We start from the raw sequence: 25362 nt of genomic DNA on the forward strand, positions 1-25362 counted from the left end.
AAGATGGTGTCCCGAGTCTTCCTAGATGAAAAGTCAATAATAATCTCGCGAGGCAGCTGCCGCTTCATTACATGGATTAGCTGTGCAGATTCAAAAACACATTGCTTTGGCAGCAGCTGCCACCCCCACAGTGGAATAATTTTCACAGTGAGACTGAAAGAAAGCTGTGTATAGGGATAGTGTATTAAAAAATATACCTGCATAATATTTGAATAAATTGGTATTTAATTCCTGAATAATCTGGATATATTCAGGAATATCCAGGAATTTCTTTTTAAAGATTGTAGCTGTCGGTCCCTCCCCATCACCCCTTTGCAGGTTATCCAGGCAACAGGAGGAGGAGGGAAGGGAGGCTGCATTTCTTTGTGCATTTCTGTGTCAACATTGCTTACATGTCATATGACACTGCCAGGTCTGACTGGTTGCCTTGGAACTACTGGCTTGCCAAATTGTGTGCTGGGATTCTCTGGTTTGATGTTGGTTCTGTTGAGCTTTGCTCTTTTTGCATTGGAAGGCTTTTGGTCAGTGGTTGCTGTTGTGTATTTGGCTAAGGCTTCTTGTGTCATGGAGAAAACCTTGATTTTTCCCCCTCTATAGGAAACAATGGAGAGTGGCTGGGGGCACCTTGTTCAAGGGCCTGTAGAATTGGACCCTTTGGTCCAATATGCTTAAAACTTGGGGGTGGGGGGTCTTTAGAAGACAGGCAGGACTAGGTTTCCTGTTATTATGGTGTAATTTGCTTGAAAAATGCCCTCCAGCCCCCTGGAAAGATTTCTACGTAGAGAATAACAGTGTCAAATATATTTGGAATTTCAAGTAAGACCCAAATATTGGGAATACCAAATATATGTATGGTATTCCAGATATCCAAATCTGAAAAATACCCCTTTTTAGTGCACAACCCTAGTTGTGTGTATGCAAAAAATAATTTTTAACAATATGGTCATTTTAGAAGGCATCCTGTTAAGCAGAGCTTCTGCCTGAAATGTTGAAGAGCTACTATTAGAGCTATGCGTAACCTTACTCCATGAGGTTATTTTCTTAGCTGTTTTGTAACAGAGGGCCAAACATTTCTAGCAGCAATACCTTCTTCTTGTTTGCATGATCCAGAATAAAGTTAAGGAGCTCATCCATGCTTAGTTTGTTTCCATTGTTGACTTTTACTTCTTTTATGAAGGTCTCAAAATCTGAACTGCAAAAGATGGGGAGGGGGGAGAAGGAAAGCTATAAAAGATGGTAATTTAGCACAATGCTACTCCAAAAGAACATTTACAGAGCAAGTCTATGCATATTCACCCAGAAGTAAGCTCAACAGGACTTATTCCCAGTGGCGTAGTGTGTGTGTGGGGGGGAGCAGGCGCATAATTGGGGGGGGGGCACTGCAGGGTGCCATGCCGAGGACAGCGTGGGAGGCCACCCACAGAATTCTGGCTACCTGCTGCACTGATGGGGCAGCCGGTTCACTGGGCACTGAGCTGACCATCCTGCAGCTGAGGAGCACGCTGAGCAGGTGGTGGTGATGTGGGCTGCTTCTGTGAAGGGTTGCCTGATGGAGGTGGGGAGGTGAGCGGCCCAAAACACAGGAGCACTCCTGCATGCTGTGCAATGACGTTCCAGTTGCCCCAGGCACTCCAAGCCCACATTACGCCACTGCTTATTCCTCAAGCTACTTCAGAAGAATGTATGTAAGCATCATGCAATATATAGTCTAAATCTAGGTAAACAGCTCCACATAGCTTTGTTCAATATCAAAGTCTTTAGAACTCAAAACTGAACAAATATCTGAGCTACAGATCACTGGCATACAATGCCTAAAAACTCAACCCTGAATTGAGACTCTGCTTAATTTTTACGAAAGAGGAGAAAAATAACTGGTAAACACTTTCCCTGTAGATGTTACAAGTGTTTGGGGTGGTGTGTGTGTGTGTGTATCGGGGGGGGGGAGTACTACCAGCAAAATTCTGACCTGTGTACTTCAGTAGTATGCATATACTGAGAGCAGGCCCCTGATGAATGAACCACTGTTGTCAAAAGAACTTGATTCAGATAATGATAAAGTGAACCATTTCTGTTTTTCTACAAACTACAGACATCCAGCAGTCCATGGCTTTCACTTTTTTAAATAGGAAAAAAGGGCACAACCAGAAGAAAACATGCAGGGTACTCTACATCTCTTTAATTACCAAGATATTTCTAGATAAACTCTGAGGAATTCATGGACCACAAAATCCAAAACTATGTTATTACCAATATATTCACACAAGGAGAAATACCTTGTATAGTCTGGAAATATAGCCTTAAGTTGGTCAATAATACTTTCACATGGCTGTGGAAGAAATGGCTTGTCTGAAGTTTGGTTATGGTCCAACCTTGCAGTTGCTGCTGGTTCTTCTGCAGTATTGTGCTGTAATTGGATATCCTGGACATGTCTTCTAGTGTTCCTTGGTGACATGGATTGACACACTTTATCAAAATATGGCCTCTCTTTACCTTCACAGAGTGCTTCACCAGAGTCTGCATGTGCATAAGAGGCCACATGATAATTTTTATGAGATGTTTTACTGCCACTAAGCTTGTTAACTGTGGAATGCAGGAAACTGTTATCTTTAATACTTGAAAATGTATCCAGTAAGTTAGATGGTAGGTGAGGAGCTCCAGCTGAATACATGAGAATAGCTGGATCATTAATAGGAGATGTCTTATGAATTGCCTAGAGAAAAAGAATTGCTCAGTCAGTTAAATATTTATCCACATAGCATTTTCAAGCATTGTAATGTGTCTTTTTAAAAAACACTATTTCATACAGAAGTCTTCATGTTAAACTACATGACAAAAACAGAAAAAACAGACAACTTCATCAGCTTTACCTAGCCAGTTATCTGGTAGCTCCTATGCAATACCATAGGCTTGGATCCTATGCAATGCAAGCAGAGCTGTGCTACATAAATAGCAACTTACTCCATACTCACTGCAGTCATTAATATCCCCAAATTATAAATTACCAAGTTAACGGTGTTTGGGGAAGGGCTGCAGGGAGGAAAATCAGTGAAAATGAAAAACTGGACTTAATGGAAGGCCCCCCCCCCCCTCATGATTGTATCTGGACGAGTACAGGACACAGTTAGCCTGTGCTATGACACAGACTACATTGTAGATGCTGTAGCTGTGGCCAGTCATACACATTTCAAACAGTGACCCAGGAAGACTCCCCAAACTTTCCTCCCCAGTACAGATTTCACTGCTGTTTATTAGGCTCTTGGGAATTTGAATAGAAACAATCAAATGCTTGCTCCCAGAATTCCTTGAGAAAGCCGTTTCCTTGTTCTTTTTAAGGCTTTATGTCCTGAAGAAAGTTCTGGATGCCCTGAGGCTCATTTGAGTGAACTGTGAAGAAAATGGTCCCATGGTTTGGAACATATCCTTGTGTTTCCCACCCTCCATGTCTGCCAACTAAAGTTGGCAATTCCTCCTCCGATAACTAAAGTGGAGAAGGATACCATACCCTCATAGTAAGTCCAATGCTTTGTTCTTCATCAGTAGAGGAAAGTATTCTTGTATGGGATACTGAAAAGCTCCATTATCCAAGGTGGATAGAAAGGAGAGGAATTACTGAGGAACTACCTTTTTGAAGGACTCATCCACCAAATACTGCCGCAGCCAAGGCAAACATGCCTATTTTATAGTGTCTCAAAAAGGTAGTGGCTAATGCTCAAGTGGCTGCCCTACAGATTTTTGCAATGGATGCATTAGTGGATAGGGCTGCAGAAGTAGACATGGGCACAAACCAAAAAAATCCTGAACCACCTGATTCGTGGTTCATTGCTATTCCACGAACCAGGAACCACAAACTTCCATGAACCTTTACTAGTTCACGAATCGGTTCATGGTTCATAGTTCGTGGAATTCAAACACCCCGCGCTGGCTTCTGAAGCTGGTGCGGGGAGTTTGAAACTGAGAGCCCCCTTCTCCTGTTGCCCCAAAGCAGCAGGAGAAGTCGGTCAGTTTAAAAACACCCCATGCATGCTTCATCTGGCCGGGTGAAGACGGTGCGGGGTGAATGAAACTGATAGCCCTGTTCTCCTGCCCCCTGAGCGGGAGAAGAATGAGAGCTGTCAGTTTGATAGACCCCACGCCGGGTTCAGACCATGGGCTGAGGGGGGCGCGGGGTCTGTCAAACTGACAGCTCCCATTCTTCTGCCATTCGGGGGACAGGAGAACAGGGCTATCAGCTTCACTCACCCCACGCTGGGTTCAGACGGTGACAGCCCCTGCACAGGCTTCAGGACAACCCCCGCACTGGCTTCAGGAGAACTGAAGCCCCCGCAAACTGACAGCCCCTGCACCAGCTTCAGGAAAAAGGGGTCTGTCAGTTTGACAGACCCTGAGCCAGCTTCAGCGGGGGCTGACAGCTTCACTCACCCCACACGGACTTCAGCCCATGGGCTGAAGCTGGTGCAGGGTCTGTCAAACTGACAGCCCCCGTTCTCCTGCCACCCACGGCAGCTGGAAAGGGGGAGAGATTGAAGGGAACTTTCTTCCCTTCAAACTCACCCCGCTTCCTCCAGCCAGCTGGAAAGGGGGAGAGTTTGAAAGGTGGCAGGAGAACACGGCTGTCAGCTTCACTCCCCACACTGGCTTTCAGCCCATCGTCTGAATCCAGCGCGGGTTGTATGAAACTGACAGCCCCGTTCTCCTGCCGCCCGAGCGGCAGAAGAATGGGGCTGTCAGTTTCACACATGATCAGCAGCGCCAGCCTGTCTGGCTTTACAAACCACTGACGACTCGCACAAACCAAGTCAAAAAAGTCGTGGAGTTCGTGGAAAACTTGGCCCCACGAACCACGTTTTCACAAACCACGAATCAGCCTGGTTCGTGCGGTGTTTTGCTTCGTATTGTGATTCGTGCCTACCTCTATGCATAAGTAGTGGCCACTCTTGTAGGATGGGCAGTTACTCTGGAGGGTGTCAGAATCAACTGTATATCATAAGCTAGGGGGAGACATGCCTAGTTAGGGAAACAAAGATGCCTTCTTTCCCATGTTATTGGGTAAGAAAGAGACTAAGAGAGCATCCAAAGATCCATCTTTAGAATGGTTTTTGGAAGGCTTATTTTTCAAATATATGTTGAGAGCCCTCTGAATGTGTAACTTGCACCAGTCACATTCCTTAAAATGGCTGGGATGATGGCAGAATAAGGGAAGATGGATCTCTATGACTTTCTTCCAGTCCCACTCATAGCCCAAACACTCAGGATATGGAGAAAGGCAGCAGAAGTCATCTTCATTGTGCCCCACAGGCCAAGGAGACCCTGATTCTCTGACCTAGTAACAATGGTGCAACAATCCCCTTGGATTATTCCAGTGACCCCCCACCATTCCCTCTCTATCCTGGCTGGCTTCGTCTCTCTGCATGGAAATTGAAAGGAGAGTGCTAGAGCAATACAGCTACCCAGAAAACATCATCAGAGTGATCCAGGCATCTAGGACACCCTCTACTCACAGGATCTATAAACCTACATGGAAGACCTTTCACAGGTGATGCTTGCAGAAAGAGAACCTATGCTTCTACAACAGGGGTACCAGAGGTCCTTTACTTCCTCCAATATGACTAGAGCATGGCCTCAGAAATACTGGACTAGAAAAATGTTTATTGCATGTGGCCAAAGGCCATCACAAATGAGCAATTAAACCACAAGTAAAACACGAATAAAGAGCAACAAACAACAAAAATATAATACTAAAAACACATAAACATAGCACCTTCATTTTACACAGGTGAAGGAGCCCGATTTTTCTTAGCTGCCTGGGTGAACTGTGCTACTTTATAAGAAATCCAAATAAGAAAGAAGGAAAGTTGATTACAGTACTTCCCAGTACCAGGTGACAGCCCTCTCATGGGTTCTCGGCCACATTACAGCACAATTTCTCTCAAGGCACAGCCACATAAAATGTTTTCTTACAGCAGCAGCAGCGACCTCCACGAGGTGTTGCAAGTCATACATAAACCTCCTTGCAAACCCTTGAGGTAAAGGTAGCATTCCTTGAAGCCAATACTTCAGCCAGGAGGATTTTGGAACTCACTGCCCTTTCAATACTGTGCTCCTCTGAAGAGGACTGAGTAATCTTACACACCTACACCTCATTCATACTAGGTTTCACAGGTATCAAGAGATCCATCTTCCCTCATTCTGCCCTTCTTGAGGAAGAACTTGTTCTTTATCTATTTTGTCTCTTAGGGTGCTGTCCCCATCCTCCCAGAGAATCACTCCAGAAACTAGGCTGACCACCAAGCATCAACTAGGGGTACCTTCAGGGCTTTCACAGTGGCAGAAAGTAGGGTATACACTGTCTTTGCCATGGGGGTTAAGCCTCTCCCTTCACCTGGGTGGCCCACTTATTTCCAAGGACCTTATTGAAGGAGTCTGGGAAGGGCATGATAGCAGGAGCTGAGCCCTTCTGGTAAAAGAACCTAGTATTTCCCACTGCACGTGTCTTGAGGGGCCTCAGGAGCAGCTTGTCCAGCAAATCTTAATTTGGAGGTGACCTTCCCTAAAAGGTGTGGGAAATCCTCCCATTAGAATGGTCATATTGAGACTGGGCCCAATGAGGTTGTTTCTTCTCCTGACCACTCCCTTTCTTCCTCCTCTGAAGCCATGGCAGCAGAAGCAGTGTTGGAGTGCAATGACTCTGAATGGCCAAAAAGGGCTGAGCCTGGGAAGTGAGGGTGGAGAGGAGTACCAGCTTCATAGATCAGAAGAACTGCAGTGGAGGGCTCTGTTGGTGGTTCTGGGATCTGGGGAGTAACACTGAAGCTAAACTATTGGAACATGCTCTACATGTGCCTGCCCTTCAACTGGCCCACTTACTACCTGGGCCTGGCCACCTGGTACATGTTATATTATTCCTTTTTAAGATCTCTGCACTAGGTTATATGCTACTGGATGTTGCCGACTTGATAAAGTGCTGATATTTCCAGTACCAGATATATTTGATTTTGCAAAAGGCCCCACTGAGGAATCTTGTGATGCAACAGGAAAGAAGGGAGAGGAAGTGCACCCCAGTTGGTCCCTGGTACACCAGCCTCTTAAACTTTAAAGGGACATTCTTTTCTAAGGACAGATTTGGCTTCCATATTCAGAAGTCAGATCTACCACCCATTATTTTCAGCATATTCAAGTTCCTTACTGGCCTTTGCAAACTTCACAGAACAATTTTTATGGCCAATAGGAGGCCAGGTCTTCCACTCATAGAAAATAATGGCCGTTTATAGTTTAAAGGGGTGGTACACAGCAGACCAGCTGGAGACTGGGGCATATGCTTTCTCTTCCTCCCTGCTCCTGAAATCTCTGGGAAGAGGTAATTCTAACATCGTTTTAATTTCCTTCATAAATCACATGATTACCATTTCCACTAAATTGAGAGTATTCTTCTGATATTTACTAAAATGGACATTTTTTGAGACACAAATTTCTGGAACAATAACTATACTCCCAATGTTTAATGAAAATTGCAATCATGCCCTTTCAGATACAGAATTAAAACTATGATTTTTGAATCACATACCCTTACTTCGCAGTGGTTGCCACTGCCAGTTTGTTTCCAAGTTCAATTCAAGGTGCTGGTTATCTTCAAAGTCCTTCATAGCCTAGGACTCACACACCTGCAGGACCACCTCTCCCAGTATCAACCTATGCAAAAAACTGCTGCAGCAATCCAATGGTTCTGGTGCATATTCAGTCCTCATCAGGCTGGGTTTTTTTGGCGGGGTGGGTGTGGGTGAGTCTTTTGGTTAATTTACACAATCACATTCTTTGGGTAAACCTAAGTAGACAGAGGCACTTATCTGTTGATGGCCAGCTTTTCTGCTTTAGCTAGTTTACTATAGTAATCGTTCCTCTCCTATCATTATGCTACTAGCAACCAAGCCCATTGTAAAAACAATGGGCTCTAGAAAATTGCCTCTGGAAGGCCAGGCCACCACACTGGGCCTTCCCACCACTGCGCTGGGCCTTCCCAGGCCTTCAGAGGCTGCCACGGTGGTGGGAAGGCAAGCCGTGTTGCCGACAACTTGCTTTTTATCCCCGCGGAGGGGCCAGCGAGTGCGCCTGTGCAGGGATAAAAAGTGAGTCATCACCAACACGCCTTTTATATAGTAGGATAGCTACACAAATTTTAAGCAGTAGGCTTTAAATGTTTCTGTCATAGTATTTTAGCACACTTTAGCCTTCCACTTCATTAAAAATAGTTCATCTCCATAGCCCTCTCCTTAATTTCTTCAAACAAGTTGTTGTATTGTGGCTTAGGGAGTTGCTCTGAGACAAATTCGAAGAGGATACATCAAAAAACATATTTGCCATAGGGGATAAATTAAGTCTCCATGCTCAGAAGCAGTATGTCAAATACTACTCGATGAAGGGCAATGGGATAAGGGTTAATGCTTTCAAGCACGGCTTATATGGCTTACCAAGAAGTATATGAATGGCCCCTTTGGAAAAAAGCATGCTGGACTAAGCCTGGCTTATATGGCTTACCAAAAAGTATATGAATGGCCACTTTAGAAAAAAGCATGCTGGACTAGTCCAATCCATCAGGACTTTTCTTATCAGATAGCAATTTGGCTTTACTTCGCTAAGGTGTTGTGCGGAGTTAAATTCTTTTGGTGGAGAGTTTATTGTCCTCTAAAGCAACTTCACTGATCTTGAATAAAGTTAAAGATGGAGCCTCTGTAGCAAGTGGAATTAATGCCATGTTGATGTCGACTTCTGTGTTTAGCTGAGTTGGCTGGGTCTGACATACATGTCCAAGACTACTGTCATTAATTCCCTGAGATCTGGAATTCTGATGCTCCAGACTATTAGTAATTTCTTCCTGGTTTTTATTGTTGGATTCTTGAAGGCTTATGGATGTTGTGGGGAGATCTGCCTCCATTGATAGAATCTGCACTTCGGTGTTAATTGAAGGAGCTCTTAACAAAGGGTTTTCAATTGGGGCCATCATCATTGTTGTCGGTGAGACACAGTCTGGGCAAGTCTTAGCCTTCTGGTATGATTTCTTTAAGTTTGAAAGCTTTAACCTTAGCAGATCTAGTCTTTCCAATATTGCTGATTGTTCTGTTTCTGGGGGCACTGGAAAGGAGCTAGCTAGATTTTCTTCAATTGAATTTTCCAGATGTTGATTTTTGGTTCCATCTTGTGCCTCCTGGAGGGCTTTATGGATGTCTGCTTTGACTAGGACTCCTTTTTTACAGGTAGTTGTAATGACCCTTGGAAGAGGATCTTCAATTTTTGCTTGAACTTTGGCTGTTAGCAGCTTGGGGAGCAGGGGAGATACTATGGAGTTCTCAAAGACCCTTAATGGGAAAATCCCTCTGGATTTAAGAAACCCCAGCAAGAGACATTTAATCACTATCTTGAAGATTTCGAACTGGGATCACCTGGACCCTCAGTACAAGCTCCAATGTTTAACTCTTCTGTTAATTCCTCAGCTCCAGCTCAAGTGGGATCATTTAACAATGGGTATGTTTTTGTGGACTCAGTAGGGAGATTAGAGACAATTGAGAAAGCAGATTGACAATTAAAGGTAGTACCTCAAAATGTAAAGAGGTCTGAAAAGAAACCACAAGAAGTAACTTTGCCCACTCAGGCACCCTCCTCGGTTAGGATAGCACCCTTACTACGCACAACTTTGGTTAACATTCGAGGGTTGAATAGTAAGGTTAAAAAATTTAGACTCCTTTCTTTATTGAAAAGAAAAAAATCTGATATAGTCTTTGTGCAAGAGACATACTTGAAAGTACTAAAACCTCGCCTCCTTAACTCCCACTCTTACCATATTCAAAGGACAGCCCCTGGCTCTTCAAAGTCAAGGGGAGTGGCTATTTTATTATCAAAGAATATTCCATTTGTTATTAAGGCTGAGGAGGTGGATCATAGGGGGCGTTATTTATTTTTAAAAGGGCATATAAATGACAAAAAATTAACCTTGGCCACAATTTACGTACCTAATTCAGCCCAAGTTGATTTTTTAGAACTTATATTTGAAAAATTGCAAAGCTTTCAAGAGGGGGAATTGATCTTGGGAGGGGATTTCAATTTAGTTCTAGACCCCAAAATGGACACAACCAGCTCTAGAAAGCACAAGGGCTCATTAATCCGAGCTTCAGTTAAATTTAGGAATCTCCTTGAAAAATACCAGCTTTTTGATTCCTGGCGATATTTGTATCCAGGGGCTAAGGAATATTCTTATTATTCAGCCCGTCATGATGTGCATACTCGGACTGATTATCTCTTAGTATCCCAGGGTCTCTTATCAGGTTTGAAATCAGCCAACTTGGGTCCAAAGTTGCTTACAGACCATTCCTGGATTCACTGTTCTATGTATTGGGGGGAAGAAAGCCTCTTGGATAAGTCATGGTCATTTAATACAATGTTTTTGAATAGACAAGATCTTAGGGATCAGATTGACCATGAATTGAAATTTTACTTCGAATCAAATAAGTCTGCAGATATTTCAGATGCTATTTATTGAGATATGATGAAGGCAACTATTCGTGGGAGGCTGATATCAATGGCATCCCACTTAAAAAAACAAAGAACAAAAACTAGAGAACAAATGATTGCTAACATAACTAGGTTAGAACAGGAACACAAACTAAAGGGGGGGGGGACTTATCAAAAATTGCTAGCTGAACGCAGAATTCTTGGTATTTTTGATTCACAATGGGTTCAAAAACAACTCATTTTTACAAAACAGAAATACTGGACCCGCTCTCCAAAGTCATTAAAGCTACTGGCCTGGAGAGCCAAGAAGGAGGCGAAATACCATCATATTCAGGGCTTGTTAGATTCTAAGTAAGTAAAAAAACATTCTTCCAGGGAGATAGTGAATATCTTTGCAGAGTACTACTCAAAATTATACTAATCTTCGAGGCCCAAGGAACAAGAAATTGAGGATTTTTTTCCCTCTAATACTTTCTTCTCCACCTTATCTGACTTGGATAGAAGCCTTATGGATAATCCCATAACCCCACAGAAAATTTTAGATTCTATTAAAACTCTGAAGGTCAATTCAGCCCCTGGGACTGACGGTTTCAGAGCGGAATTTTATAAAGCATTTTCTGCCTGTTTACTAGTCCCTTTAACCAATGCATATAATGATATCCTTCAGAATGGGGATGTTCCTCCCTCATGGAGAACAATGTCTATTGTTCCTATTGCAAAGGAGGGTAAAGATGCCTCAGATCCAGCATCATACCGTCCAATAGCACTGTTAAATACAGATTATAAAATCTTTACCTCTGTACTGGCCAATCGTCTAAAGAAAATTGTCGAGAAGCCAATTAAACCAGATCAAACGGGTTTTATACCTAATAGAAATCTAACAGATAATGTGAGGAGGAGGATGAATATTTTAAATTTTTGTAACACTCAACAGTTAGAGGCAGTTGTACTGAGTCTCGATATGGCCAAAGTCTTTGATTCTATAGAAAAGTCATATTTTCTTTCCCTTTTTCGTCACATGGGTTTTGGCCCAAGGTTTCTCTGTACTCTGCAAGCTCTTTATTCGTCCACTCAAGCCCACGTCAAGGCAAACAATCTGAAATCTGGTTCATTTAATATAAATAGAGGTACCCGACAGGGCTGTCCGTTTCCCCCCCTCCTTTTTGCTCTTGCTGTGGAGCTGTTGGCAGAAGCCCTAAGGCAAAATCCTCTGATCCATAGTATTAAGGTGGGGGATAAAGAACATAAGGTTTCACTTTATGCTGACGATATTTTAATCTTTACCTCTCTACCAGTTGACTCATTAGAATCAATTTTGCAAACCCTGCACTTGTTCAGTTCGATCTCAGGTTTAACAATTAATCAATCAAAATCAGAGTTGTTCCCCATTAATCTAACCCTTAGTTCAGTAGCTAGGTTACAAACACGATTTACATTCAAATGGGTTACTAATAAGATGAAATATCTAGGAGTTTATATCCCCGTACGCTTGAATGATGTTGTTCGGGTAAATTTCGATGAACTTTTTAAATCTGTGCTGATCCTATTTTCTAAATGGAAAAAACAAAGTTACTCATGGTTTGATAGGATCTCATTGGTTAAATCTCTTATTCTCCCTAAGTTTCTGTTTCTGTTCCGATCCCTCCCAGTTAAAATACATCCAAGGAAAATACAGCTTTGGCAAAGGGCTCTCAATGAGTTTATTTGGGCTGGTCGCAAACCAAGAGTTGGGTTCCGGACATTACGTCAGCCCTCAGGTTTAGGTGGTCTGAATGTCCCAGACCTGTCTTTATATCATGCTGCCTCTTCTTTGGCTCCATTGATTCAAGCTTTAAGACTGAACCCAGCAGAAGCCTGGATCTCTGTAGAAAGTTTCTTTTCTTCACCACTTTCCTTACCAGTAACCATCTGGTCCTCAGTGAAAAACAGGCCAGTTATGACTTCTTCCAACTCCCTATTAGATAACATGCTGAAAACCTGGGATAAATATAGGAAAATCTTAGCTCCAGGTTATCTCTCTCCTAACATCTTTCATTAACCAAGAGTGGTTCCCTCCAGGAAAGGATTTAAGTGAGTTTAGGGAATGGAAAAACTCTGGGATATTGTTGATTACTAACTGGATTGAAAACGGGAAAATTCTGGAAAAATCTATAGTAGAAGAAAGGTTCAGAATTGGGATATCTTGGTTTAGATATCTTCAGCTGAAACACCTGTTCCCCAAGCTGATCAGGTCCAAGGATTTGCTTCGGCCCCTAACTCCTTTTGAGGAAGTTATTTCGAATGGGGAAGATGGTAAACAGGGTAGGATTTCAACCCTTTACAAATTATTATTAAGGGTGTTACATAAAGACCCTCTGCCATACCCCAAAAAATGGTCTGATTCTTTAAAACGGGTTATCTCAGAATCTGATTGGAAACATGTATGGAATTCCCCTTCCAACAAATCTAGTTGTTGGAATATTAAACTCCAATTTTACAAGCTACTGTCCAATTGGTATTTAACACCACATAAATTGAATCAGATGAACAGGTTGTTGAGCCCTCTGTGTTGGAGATCTTGCAAGCAGGAAGGCACGACCCTACATATGTGGTGGGAATGCCACTATGTTCAGGAATTTTGGAGAGTGGTTCACAAAGAGATATTTAACATGATGGGTCTTTCATTGCCATACTCCCCAGAATTTCTTCTATTGGATTTTTGGCCCAACTCTGTGTTAGATAGGAATACCAGAACTCTTGTCTCAATATTAGTTGCCTCTGCTCGTCTGGTCATTGCTGGGAATTGGAAATCCCTCAAAGGCCCATTGCTAAAAAAATGGTATCAGAAAATTTGGGAGCAATATCTGATGGGTAGGATTATGCATAATCCGTTTTTTGGGAACTTGCATATGGCAGTCCCTTTATTTGAATACGATGAGATCTGGAAACTACTTTTAGATGTTTTAAATACCAAAGAAGTAATTCCCCCCACGCAACAAAGTTAAAATGTTCATTTATTGTAATTCTTGGGTTTTTAAAAATTTGCCAAGAGTGGTTTTGATAATGTCTTTTATGGCTTAGTTTTAATCCCTTTCTTGTTTGTACAGTATAGTTTTATCATTTCTTGTATTAAATTTGGATAAATATATTTTTAAAAAAATCAGATAGCAATTTGGCTGAAGAGCTAAAGGCAAAGAAATAGGAAGGTGATTCTCCATCAATCAGGCTGTTCAATATAATAGTAGTATCTTCAGGGATTTGCTACTTGGGGTTGCCTCTCACTGTCAGGCTATGGATGACAGCAGACAGATCTCTGGACCACTGCATCAAGGCACAGGTTCTTGGTCAAAATGGCTCTTATTCAGAAATCAGATCCTTTCCATATACAGGTCCATAGGACTACTTAGAAGCAAGGCAGACATCTAAGCAGCATGAGTAGAAGTTGACAGGAATGACATCATGTGAGAGAACCTTCTCTTTTAACATTCTAATTTACTCCTTTCTCCCCCCCCCAACCGTAAACAATACTTTGGTGCTCTCTTGGTGTGAAAACATTTCGCATATTTGTGATATCATGTTGAGTTACTAGGAAGCAAGACACAGCACTGTCTGGGAATGAGTACAAAGTCATAAACACTGGAAGCTGTTACAGTCCGACAGATAAACACCTGTGAAAGCCTGAGAAAAGAATAGTTATGACACTAGCAAAGTGATATTGAGCTATAGCAAGATACACTGTGTTCAGCAGAACAGAATCAAAATTGGCATGGATGGGGTTCAGACATGACACTCACCACAAGAGAAGCACTCCCAGGTAGTCATAGGGAAGTAACAATGTACTTCTCCTGTTACCTTCCATATGGAATACCCTAGTGTGCACATACATTGGAAGTTCACATAAGTGCTTAAACTGCATTTTTAATTTAATATCATAAATATTCATGTTTAAATTTTAATTGCTCCCTATTCAGAAGTGGCAGTTAAAATTAAGTATTCCTTTAGCCTTCAAACCAAAACAACTAATAAAAAAGGATTGCAATTGTTAGATACTTACTGGTGATAGACTGGAAGGAAGCTCAAGTTCTGCAATTTCTACTTTGGAGATACTGTTTAGCAAAACACCATTTTTTACCATACAAATTCTCTCTTCAAACTGACTCTGCAGGAAGGGGAGGGGGAAAGAGAACATATTTTCAATGATGATTGCCTTACAGCCAATTCAGCTCTAAAGGTAATAGCCAAAACTATTGACATTTCAGGTAAATAGCCTCTGTGGAAGTGTGCAAGGTTAATATAAATTTCCAGTAGTTTCTAACAGAAGTACCAGTTTGACTACTGGCATATATATAACTAAAGGATTAGTGCTGCCTGTATTCTTTAAATATTCAAAAGAACACTTGTAAAACACTATGGATATTATATTTAAATTCTAATACCTCTAGTTCTTTAATTTGTTATTGAAAAAGATTTTCCAAACATAAACAGCTCAGGAAATGCACTTCAAGCTGTGAAGACAGCTAGACAAAATATAAACAAAGCACAAAAATACTACTACTGAAAGTTACAATTGTTTCTGCATTATATGACAAGTTTGTAAACATAATACACGGAACAGTAAGGAATGTATGACTAATAGCACAACAATCTGGAATATCTATTGAATCTAGAAGTTCAGTTAGGCTGTGCCTTCTTTCATCTATACAATTTATAAAATTTATTTATTTACTTCATTTATTCTTCTCCTATGAAGTCTGCTTATTTTAAAATATCTTGGGATTTATGCCTCCCATTACTAGGTGTATCTGGAAGATCAGCTTTTCCATAGCTGCTTTCTTAGATTCCAGTTCCCTGCTGATGTTATCACATTCAGTGTCTTGCCAGTTCTATTCTAGCTGCACTTTTAAGTATTACTACTGAGTTTCTTGCACAAAGATACATCACCCTTTGTAAAGATGTGAGAGTGAGTGTCAGCATGGTGGATGGATTGATACTTGTAACTTGGCTTATTCTGAAAATATTTTAATCCACACTGTGAATTCAGTAACACAATGCCACCACGTATGGTATAAAGGTGATAAGAGCATCGCAGCCTCTCCAACAGTGGCTTGTGCTGCCCTGTTTAAGAGCTTCGTTTTTCCTTCTAAAGATACACAAATTAGATAAAATTTCTCATCCATTTTCAAAGCTCCCTTAAAAGTCAGGAAACCTTGGAATTAAAACAAGCAGCTCTAATCCCATTTTGTTATCATCCCCTTTTCTACAATGAAGACCAGTGCAACAGGATCTAGAGGTATCCTGTGGCAATGCTGATCACACAAGGAGACATCTGCAATTTTCATGGATTTTCCACTCAAGCTGTAGCTGGGACAGTTTTATCGGGGTGTGTAGGGGCTGCATAATACAGGAAGGGGAATGAAGAATCTGTTCTGCCACTGAAACTTCACCTATGGTTCTCTGGATTGTAATAGATACAGTTACAGTGTTCCAAGGATCTTTTCAATAATTGTCACTCATATATCCGGGGCAAAAGCGGTTTCAGCATTGCCAACATATGAATGCCTTGGTTTCAACTACACTAGACTATTCACCCCATAGAACAGCAGCAAGCATGCTATCTGCTCAGGGAGTAATTAATAAATTCTGGTACAATGATCACAAAAAGCTTAGTCTTGTGCATTAGCCTATGTCACTAAACGTATGCCACAGAGACAGAGGGTCTAACAATGATATGAGAAGGAAATTCACTTCTATCAAAAAGAGATATCTACAGAATCTGTATGCTATAAATACTGATACAGTAACACATACCTCTGCTTTTCCAATTTCTTCTTTGATATCAGAAATAAAGGACTCCAAAGAATCAACTTGAAACTTCCAATCAGGCAGTGCTAAGCAACTGAAAAAAAATCCACAATTTTAAAAATGTCATACCATTGTAATAACCTAACATGATTTAATAACTTTTTTTTTAAAAAAAATCTGGATTTACAATGTAATTCCAGAAGTGGATTGTTTGTTCAACAAGGTTAAATACGGTACAGTACACAACTTGAGCAGTCAACAGTTTAAAATACATGGATTACTTCTTCATTGAAAAATAGCTTTACATAAGTCAAATAAGCATTGATGGGTCTTTTGCAGAACCTTTCAACCAATAGTTGTATTTATACCCCATCTTTCCTCATGGCTTAAGGCAATTTACAAATTCAAATTTAAAACATACAAAATGTAATAAAATCTTAAACACCACTCCCAAATGCCTACACAGTCTATATACCATTCACTAGGAAATACCTAGCAAGTCCTCCCAAAAATTTCTAAAGATGGCATGGCAATCAACCCCAAAGTTCAGTCTATCCTATATCCAGGACTCTGAACCAAGCCTTGAGATTCTGCCAACAAGCAAACTCTAGAGACTGGTCAGCCAATCAGAGCCCTTGGAGCTCCACTGGATGGGAGGGGCTGAACCATTGCAATTTTAAAAGGGAGATTTGATGTGTTTCCCATCAGATGGGGAACCGCAGCTCTGGATAAGGGATAAACTGAGTTAGATTTCTTTCTATTTATTTATTTATTGGTTTGTATAGAGCTTCTCTTTGGTTAAAAACTCAAACTGTTTCACATCAATCAATTGTATCAGTTAAAATCAACAAAACAATAAAATCCAATAAAATCCAAACAAAACATACAACAGAAAAACACATAAAACCAAAATACATAAAAGCACACTAATCCCAGAATTAGAATATAAAGCAACAGTTTTATATCAGTTTGACCAGTTATTACAGTATCCAGCAAGTCATCTATGCCTCACAATAAAGACATGTTAAGAGCCAAAAGCATGCCAGAACAGTTCTGCCTTACAAGACCTCCAAAATGTTAACAGGTCCTGCTGGGCACAAGTATCACAAATAATATCTTTAAGGAGCAAAAAAAGTACATGCTACCTTCCAGTTATTAAAAGTGTGTGTACCTCTTTTTTATTAATATTGCTGCAGCTAGTGTTTGAACAGGAGGAAAGTTGAGGCCAGAGTGTGGGGGTAATAGGACAGTATTCAGTCCAGAGAGCTCAGCATTCAGTCCTCAGAGTTCTTAACACAGCACATCAGAGCTAAACCCAAATAAAACCAGTGGCAGCCCGAGCTGTGTAGTCACAATATGCCACAAAGGTGGTGACAGCCAGGCACTAATAATCACAATGGTAACTCTCTCTTCTCCTCTGAAACTTTTTCAAAGGGTGAGAAGCTGAGATATAAAATCATGGGATCTAGTAACTGCCAGGAGGGTTACTTTAAGCAGGGGGAAACAACCTGCACAAAACAACCTGAATACCATAGCTGGTACACAGGGACATATGGAAATAGATGGTCCTTTAGATATATGGGTCAATGGTCATGAAGGGCTTTGAAGATCATAAACTGCTTCCTGAAACTGGCTTCAGAAACAGACAGTGTAGCTCTTTTGTAATAATCCCTGATGATAACTGGGCTGCCAAATTTTTAACTACTCGTAGTTTCTGGGTTATCTTCACGGGCAGCCCAGTATGGGTTTCCAAGCACTTATGGGTTTCCAAGCACAAGGTTATGCACAAGTTTATCTAGTTTAGTCATACATATTTAGGCATACATACTTCCAAGCCCAGTATGAGTTTTCAAGCACTTATGGGTTTCCAAGCACAAGGTTATGCACAAGGTTATCTAGTTTAGTCATACATACTTAGGCATACCTATTCATGACCTTCAGGTATTTAAGAGTTGCTTCTGCATGTGCTGCTTTTCCATGTAACTTGCATAATTCAGTTTCCTTCCAGTGTGTAAGAACTGACACCTAAAATCAAATTGACCAAATTTAAATAAAACCAACTGGACAAAAGAACTAATCACTCTTAATTTGGGGATGAAACACTGATTAGTTACACTGGTTAATGTTTCACTGCCTGTGTTATTGCTGTCCCTTCTTGAAAACTGAGTGGATTTCTAACAAGAAAACTCTCCAATGTTTTTTATGTTTTAAGTGTATATTTTATTTCAGTACGATACCCATCTCATCTGGAACACAATGAACACATTTAGAAGATACTGAGGTTTGAACATTAAATATAATTTAAAGGGATAGATACATAATGAATATAATAAAATCCATATTAGTTATGAATCCTGATAAGAGTATGTAATTTATTGCAGCCAGCTGGTAAAACAGGAAGGAAAACAAGCTGGATTTAATGCTCACCTTATAACCTGAAACTGGCTTTCAAGGTGGCTTTCATCAAATACAAAATACAAAGTTATTTTACACCTCAATTTTTAAAATACTGGTTTGGATATGACTTCTTTCTACTAAGTTAGCTTTTTTGCATTTGATGGAAATTTAGAGGAAAGGAATGACTGTATGTAACCTATTAGAACAAAATAAAACCATTTAACAACAGCATACAACCTTCCACAAAGAACATAAACACATGAGGCCAAAGAAAGCAACATCGTGATCCAAAAACTCAAAGATCCTTTTGACCAGTTTCCAGAACTTTTGCTAGAGATCTTTGGCAGAGTTCTTGGAGGTATACATAAGCATAAATGTTATTTAGTAAAAATTAAAGAGATCCACTGGATTAAAAGTGTAGTCTTTTCCACACTGGTCTTTATCATCAGTTCTGGCCTCATACTGCATAGATTTCTCTCCAGAGTTTTGCATGCATGGTCAAAATACCCCAATTCAGTCTCCAAACTGCTTCCCAGACTTTTCTGCATTTTGCAGGGTGAAAGGCTGCATCAACTATAGAGTCGATTGTTCACCATGTTTTGTGTGGTTTTTCTCCTTGCGCACACAGTCTGGTTTTTTTCCAGTGAAGTCAAACCAGTGCAGAATGTTTTCTTCAGTGCGAGGTCCAGCCCTGGCCCTGTCTTTCACCCTCCCTTTTATCCCCCTGCATCTCGATTGGCTGAACAGCAACCAATCCCTTTCTTTTTCTTTTTTAATAACTTTTTATTTTAACTTTAACATTTAACATAGAAAATAATTCCAGCATTTAATGATTAATCTTAATAAATAGAAGAGAATATGAACAAAAGAACAGTAACAATCCTGTGAAGGGGGGGTGTATGCCTTACAAAGATTACTAGACTACAAAGTCTAAGTACTTTTTTGGCAAAGTTGTTTCTGTAGTTGCATATGTAGTCAAAGTATAGGAACCACTTTTCTATGAAGCTTAACTGGAAGGCTGGTGTAATGATTTCAAGTAAATGTGTGCATGTGTCTTTAAATGCTTGGTGAGCTAGGGGAAGCATGGGGGTGAGAGAGAGGGAAGAGTGAGTGATATGATTGGTTGATGACTGAGAGGGTGGGCGGAGTGAATGCAGTTTGAGACCGAGAGTGCAGAGAGAAAAGTTTCAGTCAGAGGAAAGCAGGCTAGCTGTGTGCTGCCTGAGTATACTGAAGTATTTATGACAGAAATATAACCTGCGTGGAACCTGAACTGAGCATGTTTGTGAAAGGACACTCAGTCAGGGAAAGAGAGGCCAGCTGTGTGCTGCCTGAGCAGGTTTAATATTTCTGTGAATGAGAGTCAGAGAAAGAGAGGCTAGCTGTGTGCTGCCTGAGTATATTAGAAGTATTTGTGAGAGAACTATTGAGTTAGAGAAAGAGGCTAACTGTGTGTGAAGCCTTAGAAAAGATCTGTGTGAATGAGTTTATAGGAAGTAACTTTAAGAACAGAGAACTATGTTTATTAAACCGATACACTTCTTGACTAAATAAAAGTTTATTTTTGTTTTGTTATATCCCAGAGTAGCTGTCAATTCTATATCCCATTCCTATCCTCAGGGCCACATAGAACCACGAAGGAGCCTGACGCTTAGGAACGTTACCAAAGGGAAAACTTAAATAAAATATATTGGAATATAATATTCCTGGTGGCAGCAAACTACCCAGAGGGTGTTAAGGGAAAGATTAAAAGAAATATCTACTCAAAGAAAGTAAAGGTCATAACAGCTGGGTTATTGTTTGTTATTAGTTGCTCTGATATTTTGTCCATAGCCATCACGTCCCAAATTTTAGGCATCCACTGTGTGACTGTTGGTATTTTGTTTGATTGCCACATTTGTGCCAACAACAATTTGGCTGCCATCAATAATAGTGCTATCAGCTCTTTTCTGAGACCTGGTAGTGATGACTGATTCCAAACGTTAAGAAGTATTACTTCAGGTTTGTATGGAATAGAGTCACCTACAACAGGATCACCAGCAGTGTAAAAAGGTACCTGTCTGTCCACGTCCTTTCCAGCATCTTACTTGATTTATAATTGTGTAGATTTAATCAGGGCTTTTTTTTGAGGGGGAACGCTCCGGAACACTGTTCTGGAAGCTCTAGAATCTGCCCATGTGATTCCTTCCTCCTTTGGCCCTGCGGGCTCTGCAGAGGACGCTAAGCTGTTTAGAGTTCATTCTGCTTTCTTGAGTGAGTGAGTGAGTGAGTGAGTGAGTGAGTGAGTGAGTGAGTGAGTGAGTGAGTGAGTGAGTGAGTGAGAAAGAGAGACAGTGCGCAAGCAGACGCTGCTCCAGCCTGGCACTGGCTCTGCAGAGGAGGCTTAGCTGCTTTGAGTTCATTCTGCTTTTTTTCCATTCGTGAGTGAGAGAGAGAGAGAGTGCAAGTAGAGTTGCTGGGGCAGGTTCTGCAGAGGGGGCTTAGCTGCTTTGAGTTCTGCTTTTTTCCCATTCCACCATGAGAGAGAGGGGGGGGGCGGCACAGGCTCTGCAGAGGAGGTTTAGCTGCTTTGAGTTCGTTTTGCCTTTTTTTCATTCGTGAGTGAGAGAGTGCAAGCAGAGCTGCTGGGGTCGGCTCTCCAGAGGAGAATTGTTAGAATTCTCCTCTGTTAAGAGTTTAGATTTGTGAGATGGGTTTTGGATTTTTAGAGGCCCCCTCCTTCTTGCATATTTTAAAATATGATTCCAAAGAAATGAAATGTTTGGGAAAGGGAATGGAAGATTTCACTATTTGTAGAGGATATAGAAAAGAAACAAACCCTTTCTCATAATAGTGTAATTTTCTAAGTTTATTAACATTTGTCTCATTGTAATGCATTGTGCTGGGTTCCAGGAAGCTGCGTCACTTCCGGGAAGTGGCGTCACTTCCGGAAGTGATGTCATCACATATTTCTGAGAATGCATGCGTGCTTCACACGTGCACATGTGATAATAGTTCCACCACCTCTTTTCCGAGAAAAAAGCCCTGGATTTAATGTAAGATACACCATTAGGACAGTTTAGATGCCTGCAGCCTAATGTTTAAGGATTTAGAGGAGTATATGCTGGAGGTCCAGATCAACTTCCATTGATTTTGACTTGTTATTTTGCAGTCTTTTTGCCACTTCTTTTGTTGTGTAACCTCTGACCAATGTTCATTGTTTAGTTGTTTATATGCTATTGAAATTAATTTTCTGGGTCTTACTGATTTTTTTTAATAAGATTTCAAAGAGAGTGAGTTCTTTGTCAATTAGTTTTGTTAAACCCAGTTTAGTCACCATGTGATGGATTTGAGGGGATTGTACCCAAGGTATAGTAAAGCCATGTTACTGTTCTATTTGAGCTATTGAGTTAATTTGTCCGTTCTGAATAATATTACAGAGTCTATTTATTCCTTTTTTTCTCCAGGTTTTGTGTACTTCAAGATTCCTTCTTGGCTCGAACCAACGACGGCCTAGAAATATTGTACCTGGGGACGTACCCAAATATTTAGGGTTAATGTTAAAAATTAAATTAATTTTTTCAGCTCCTTCTTTTGATTTATTCCACACTAATTCCTGTAGAATGCTTGGTGCAGTGTAAGATTGTTCTATTTGTAACCAATCTAATGTTGTATTTGGATCTGTATAGGTCAAGGTATTTCTAACCTGAGCTGTTACATAGAATTGATTTAGATGTGGGAGTCCCAGTACACCTAGATTTGTGGGATGTGTCAAAAAAAGTAAACTTGACTCTTGGTTTTTTGTTGAACCAGATGAATTTGATTAATTTTCCTGCCATTGATTGATATCTTTTTGTTGTACTGTTATTGGTAGATTTTGAAATAAAATTGAGGAAAAACTGTGGATTTGATTAGTTCAATTCTTTCTAGCCATGATAAGATTGGTTTTTTTCCCGATCTTGTAGTGTATTATTTACTTTTGTAATAAGGGGTTTATAATTACAATCAAAGAGGTTTTTCAGGTGAATATAAATGTTTATTCCTAAGTGCCTCTATATTTTGGACACCCACTTGTATTGAAATTTTGCAAGTGACCTTTTTGTGTAGCCGTCTTATTGAAGATGGGGGTTTTCTGTGATGATTTTTGCTTAAGATATAATAATTTTTTTTTGTATTTTAGAAAACTCCAACAGTTACAGGTCGGCACAGTCTGGAAAATGGACCTAAATTTGACACGGTCCGGCCCAGTTCGCGGTTTGTGAACACACAGTTTGTGGGACTCACCTTTTTCACAAACTTTGGTCCATTTGGGCTGGTATGTCAGTCCATAGTCCGTGAGTCCAGACATCCTAGCTCCAATCTATCAATTCCCTAGGCAACGGAGGGGATGTCCACAGACCTTAAAAATCTGATAGGCAGCTCTCCAGAGAGCTCCCATTCTGCTCTAAGTGACCAAGGAGGAAGAATTAATTCCCTAGGCAATGGAGGGGTGGATGTTCTGCAGCCATGAGAACACCAATCTTAGCCCTCAAAACCTAGATAGGCAGTTCTGCCTGCCAACCAGAGAGCTCCCATTCTGCTCTATGCAAGCAAGGAGCAAAAATTAATTCCCTAAGCAACAGCTGGGAAGGTGTCTGTATGGTGAATGAGGGGACTCTTCCCCCACCCTTTCTTGTTTGATTTTGCTTCATTGCAACTTTTTACTGCTGCAAGCCAATGCAGCGACTCCTAGTATCTTCTGGAAGTTTCCTGGGGATGGCCAGTTTGGGTGTCTTTAACTCAGACGTTCGAAATGCAATCTTGGCCAAACTTAGAGGGTGGTTAGAGGAGAGCATGCTGAAGCCTTGCTGCGAGTTTTGCATCTCTGAGTGCGAAGGGGTCAGTCCTAGGGTCCCTGGAAGTGACGGACCATGGACCAATGAACCAGTCCGTGAACGGGCTGGTCCGTGAAAAGTTCGTGGTCCATAAAAATCAATAGACCACGAACCAGCGGTTTTCCCAGTCCATGCCCACCACTACCAACAGTTCTAATTGTTTCCTTCCTTTGTTTAATTTTTGTATGTTTTCTTGCCCTCATACTTCATATGCCTTTTCCCCAAGAGTTCTATTTTGCTTTTAATTCCAAGATAATTTTTTGCCTTATCTTTTTTTTTTGCTTGAAGTAAAATGAAAAGCAATTTGCATTTGATTAACACTTTAAAAGCATCCCAAACTTGGTCTTGGTTCACACCACATCCTGAATTTATATCAAAATATTTTTTTATTTCTGTGGAGATTTCTTCACATATATTTTCATTAAGTAAAAACAATTTGTTTAAAGACCAGCTAGGTCCTTTACCATCTGAGATTCTATTTATTATCTGACAGGAAATCCATGAGTGGTCAGATAGGTTCCTGTTGCCTATCCCTGGAGAAGAAATTTGATTTGGTAATGCTTGAGATGCCAGAAGGAAACCGATTCTTGCATAAACATTATGGGCTGAAGAGTAATAAGTATATTCTCTCACTCGATAAAATGATCTCCAAACATCTTCAAAACCATAATCAATCAGTATTTCTTTTAATTTTGAAGGCTCATCTCTCTTACCCTTGATGAGGGCTCTTATGTGAGTTTTGTCTAAATTTAAATAACAAAAACAGGGTTGCACCTACGTATAACTTGTTCATCAAGTGTTGTTCTGTGCAGGCATACATGGGAACTATAAAACCGTTGTTCTGTGCAGACATACATGATCTATAAAACCATTAGTTCAGTTTTTAAAAACTGAACTAATGGTTTTATAGAAATTGGTTTGCCTTAGACATTGATTGTATCAGCCAGGTTGTAGTCAAGCACATCATATACATATATACGGTTGTGTTTGGGGGTATTTAAACAACCTATATGACTGTGTACTCTACCTGTACAATTTCCTAAAAGGATTTGGGATTTAGTCACCTCTTTTGTTTTCAGGCAGATGTCTCAGGTATACTTCCTTGGATGCAGGATGAGCTATGCAACCATGTGCAGTTATGGTGTCAGCATTTTAAAGACTTTATTGGGTTGTAGAGACTAGGAATGTGCGCTTCGGGTTTCCAATTTGGGTAAAATGCCCGAATCGGACCCAATCCGTAAAGATTCGGGATATCAGAATCAGAGCCAGCATGCTGGTGCCAATTCGGAAATCCTGAATCAAAGCTTTCTGAAGCATTCGTAATACTTCGGAAAGCTTCAGGACTGAGTTTAAAGGGCCCTGATGCTGCTTGCAAGCAGTGGCGGGGCCCTTTAAACATCAACCCACCCCCAGCCCGGGCTCCCACCCCAGCCCCAATTACCTTGCAGTCAGCGTCAGCGGTGGCTCTGGCCCTCCCCGCCACCTTGCAGGGCTGCAGAGAAATGGCAGAGGAAGCCCTTCCTGCCCCTCAAATGGCCGCCATGGTGGCCATTTGAGGGGCAGGAAGGGCCGGAGGAGGTGGCTCTGGCCCTCCCCACTGCCCTGCGGGGCCATGGAGCCGCAGCAGAGTCGGAGCCAGCTCGAGGCCATTGCAGCCGACTTTCTGCTGCTGCCGCACCGCTGCTGCCATGGCCTGCCACGGCGGCTGCACAGCAGCAGCCCTCCGCCCAGCTGATCACCCTCCCTGACAACCAGGTAAGGGGGTGGGGGTGGAGGGGTTGCCTGGGGGGTGGGTGGGAGTTGGGGGAGTTGCTTCCTCTCACTTAGGTATGCT

The 25362-nt window shown here is 41.2% G+C and overlaps 1 protein-coding gene across 1 annotated transcript in view; it reads right to left on the reverse strand.

Moving 5' to 3' along the window:
- The window catches only part of TTC3 (tetratricopeptide repeat domain 3), a 209880-nt gene that overhangs the window by 5565 nt on the left and 178953 nt on the right, over positions 1-25362 (reverse strand). Inside the window, exons 39-43 of the mRNA XM_054973156.1 lie at positions 18203-18303; positions 16285-16372; positions 14531-14635; positions 2274-2710; positions 1087-1192 (exon numbers count right to left, since the gene is read on the reverse strand). Of these exons, the coding sequence (XP_054829131.1) occupies positions 1087-1192; positions 2274-2710; positions 14531-14635; positions 16285-16372; positions 18203-18303 (837 nt within the window). The remainder of the gene's footprint in view (positions 1-1086; positions 1193-2273; positions 2711-14530; positions 14636-16284; positions 16373-18202; positions 18304-25362) is intronic.

Source organism: Eublepharis macularius, chromosome 3 (assembly GCF_028583425.1).
Source record: "Eublepharis macularius isolate TG4126 chromosome 3, MPM_Emac_v1.0, whole genome shotgun sequence".
NCBI classification, from domain to species: domain Eukaryota; kingdom Metazoa; phylum Chordata; class Lepidosauria; order Squamata; family Eublepharidae; genus Eublepharis; species Eublepharis macularius.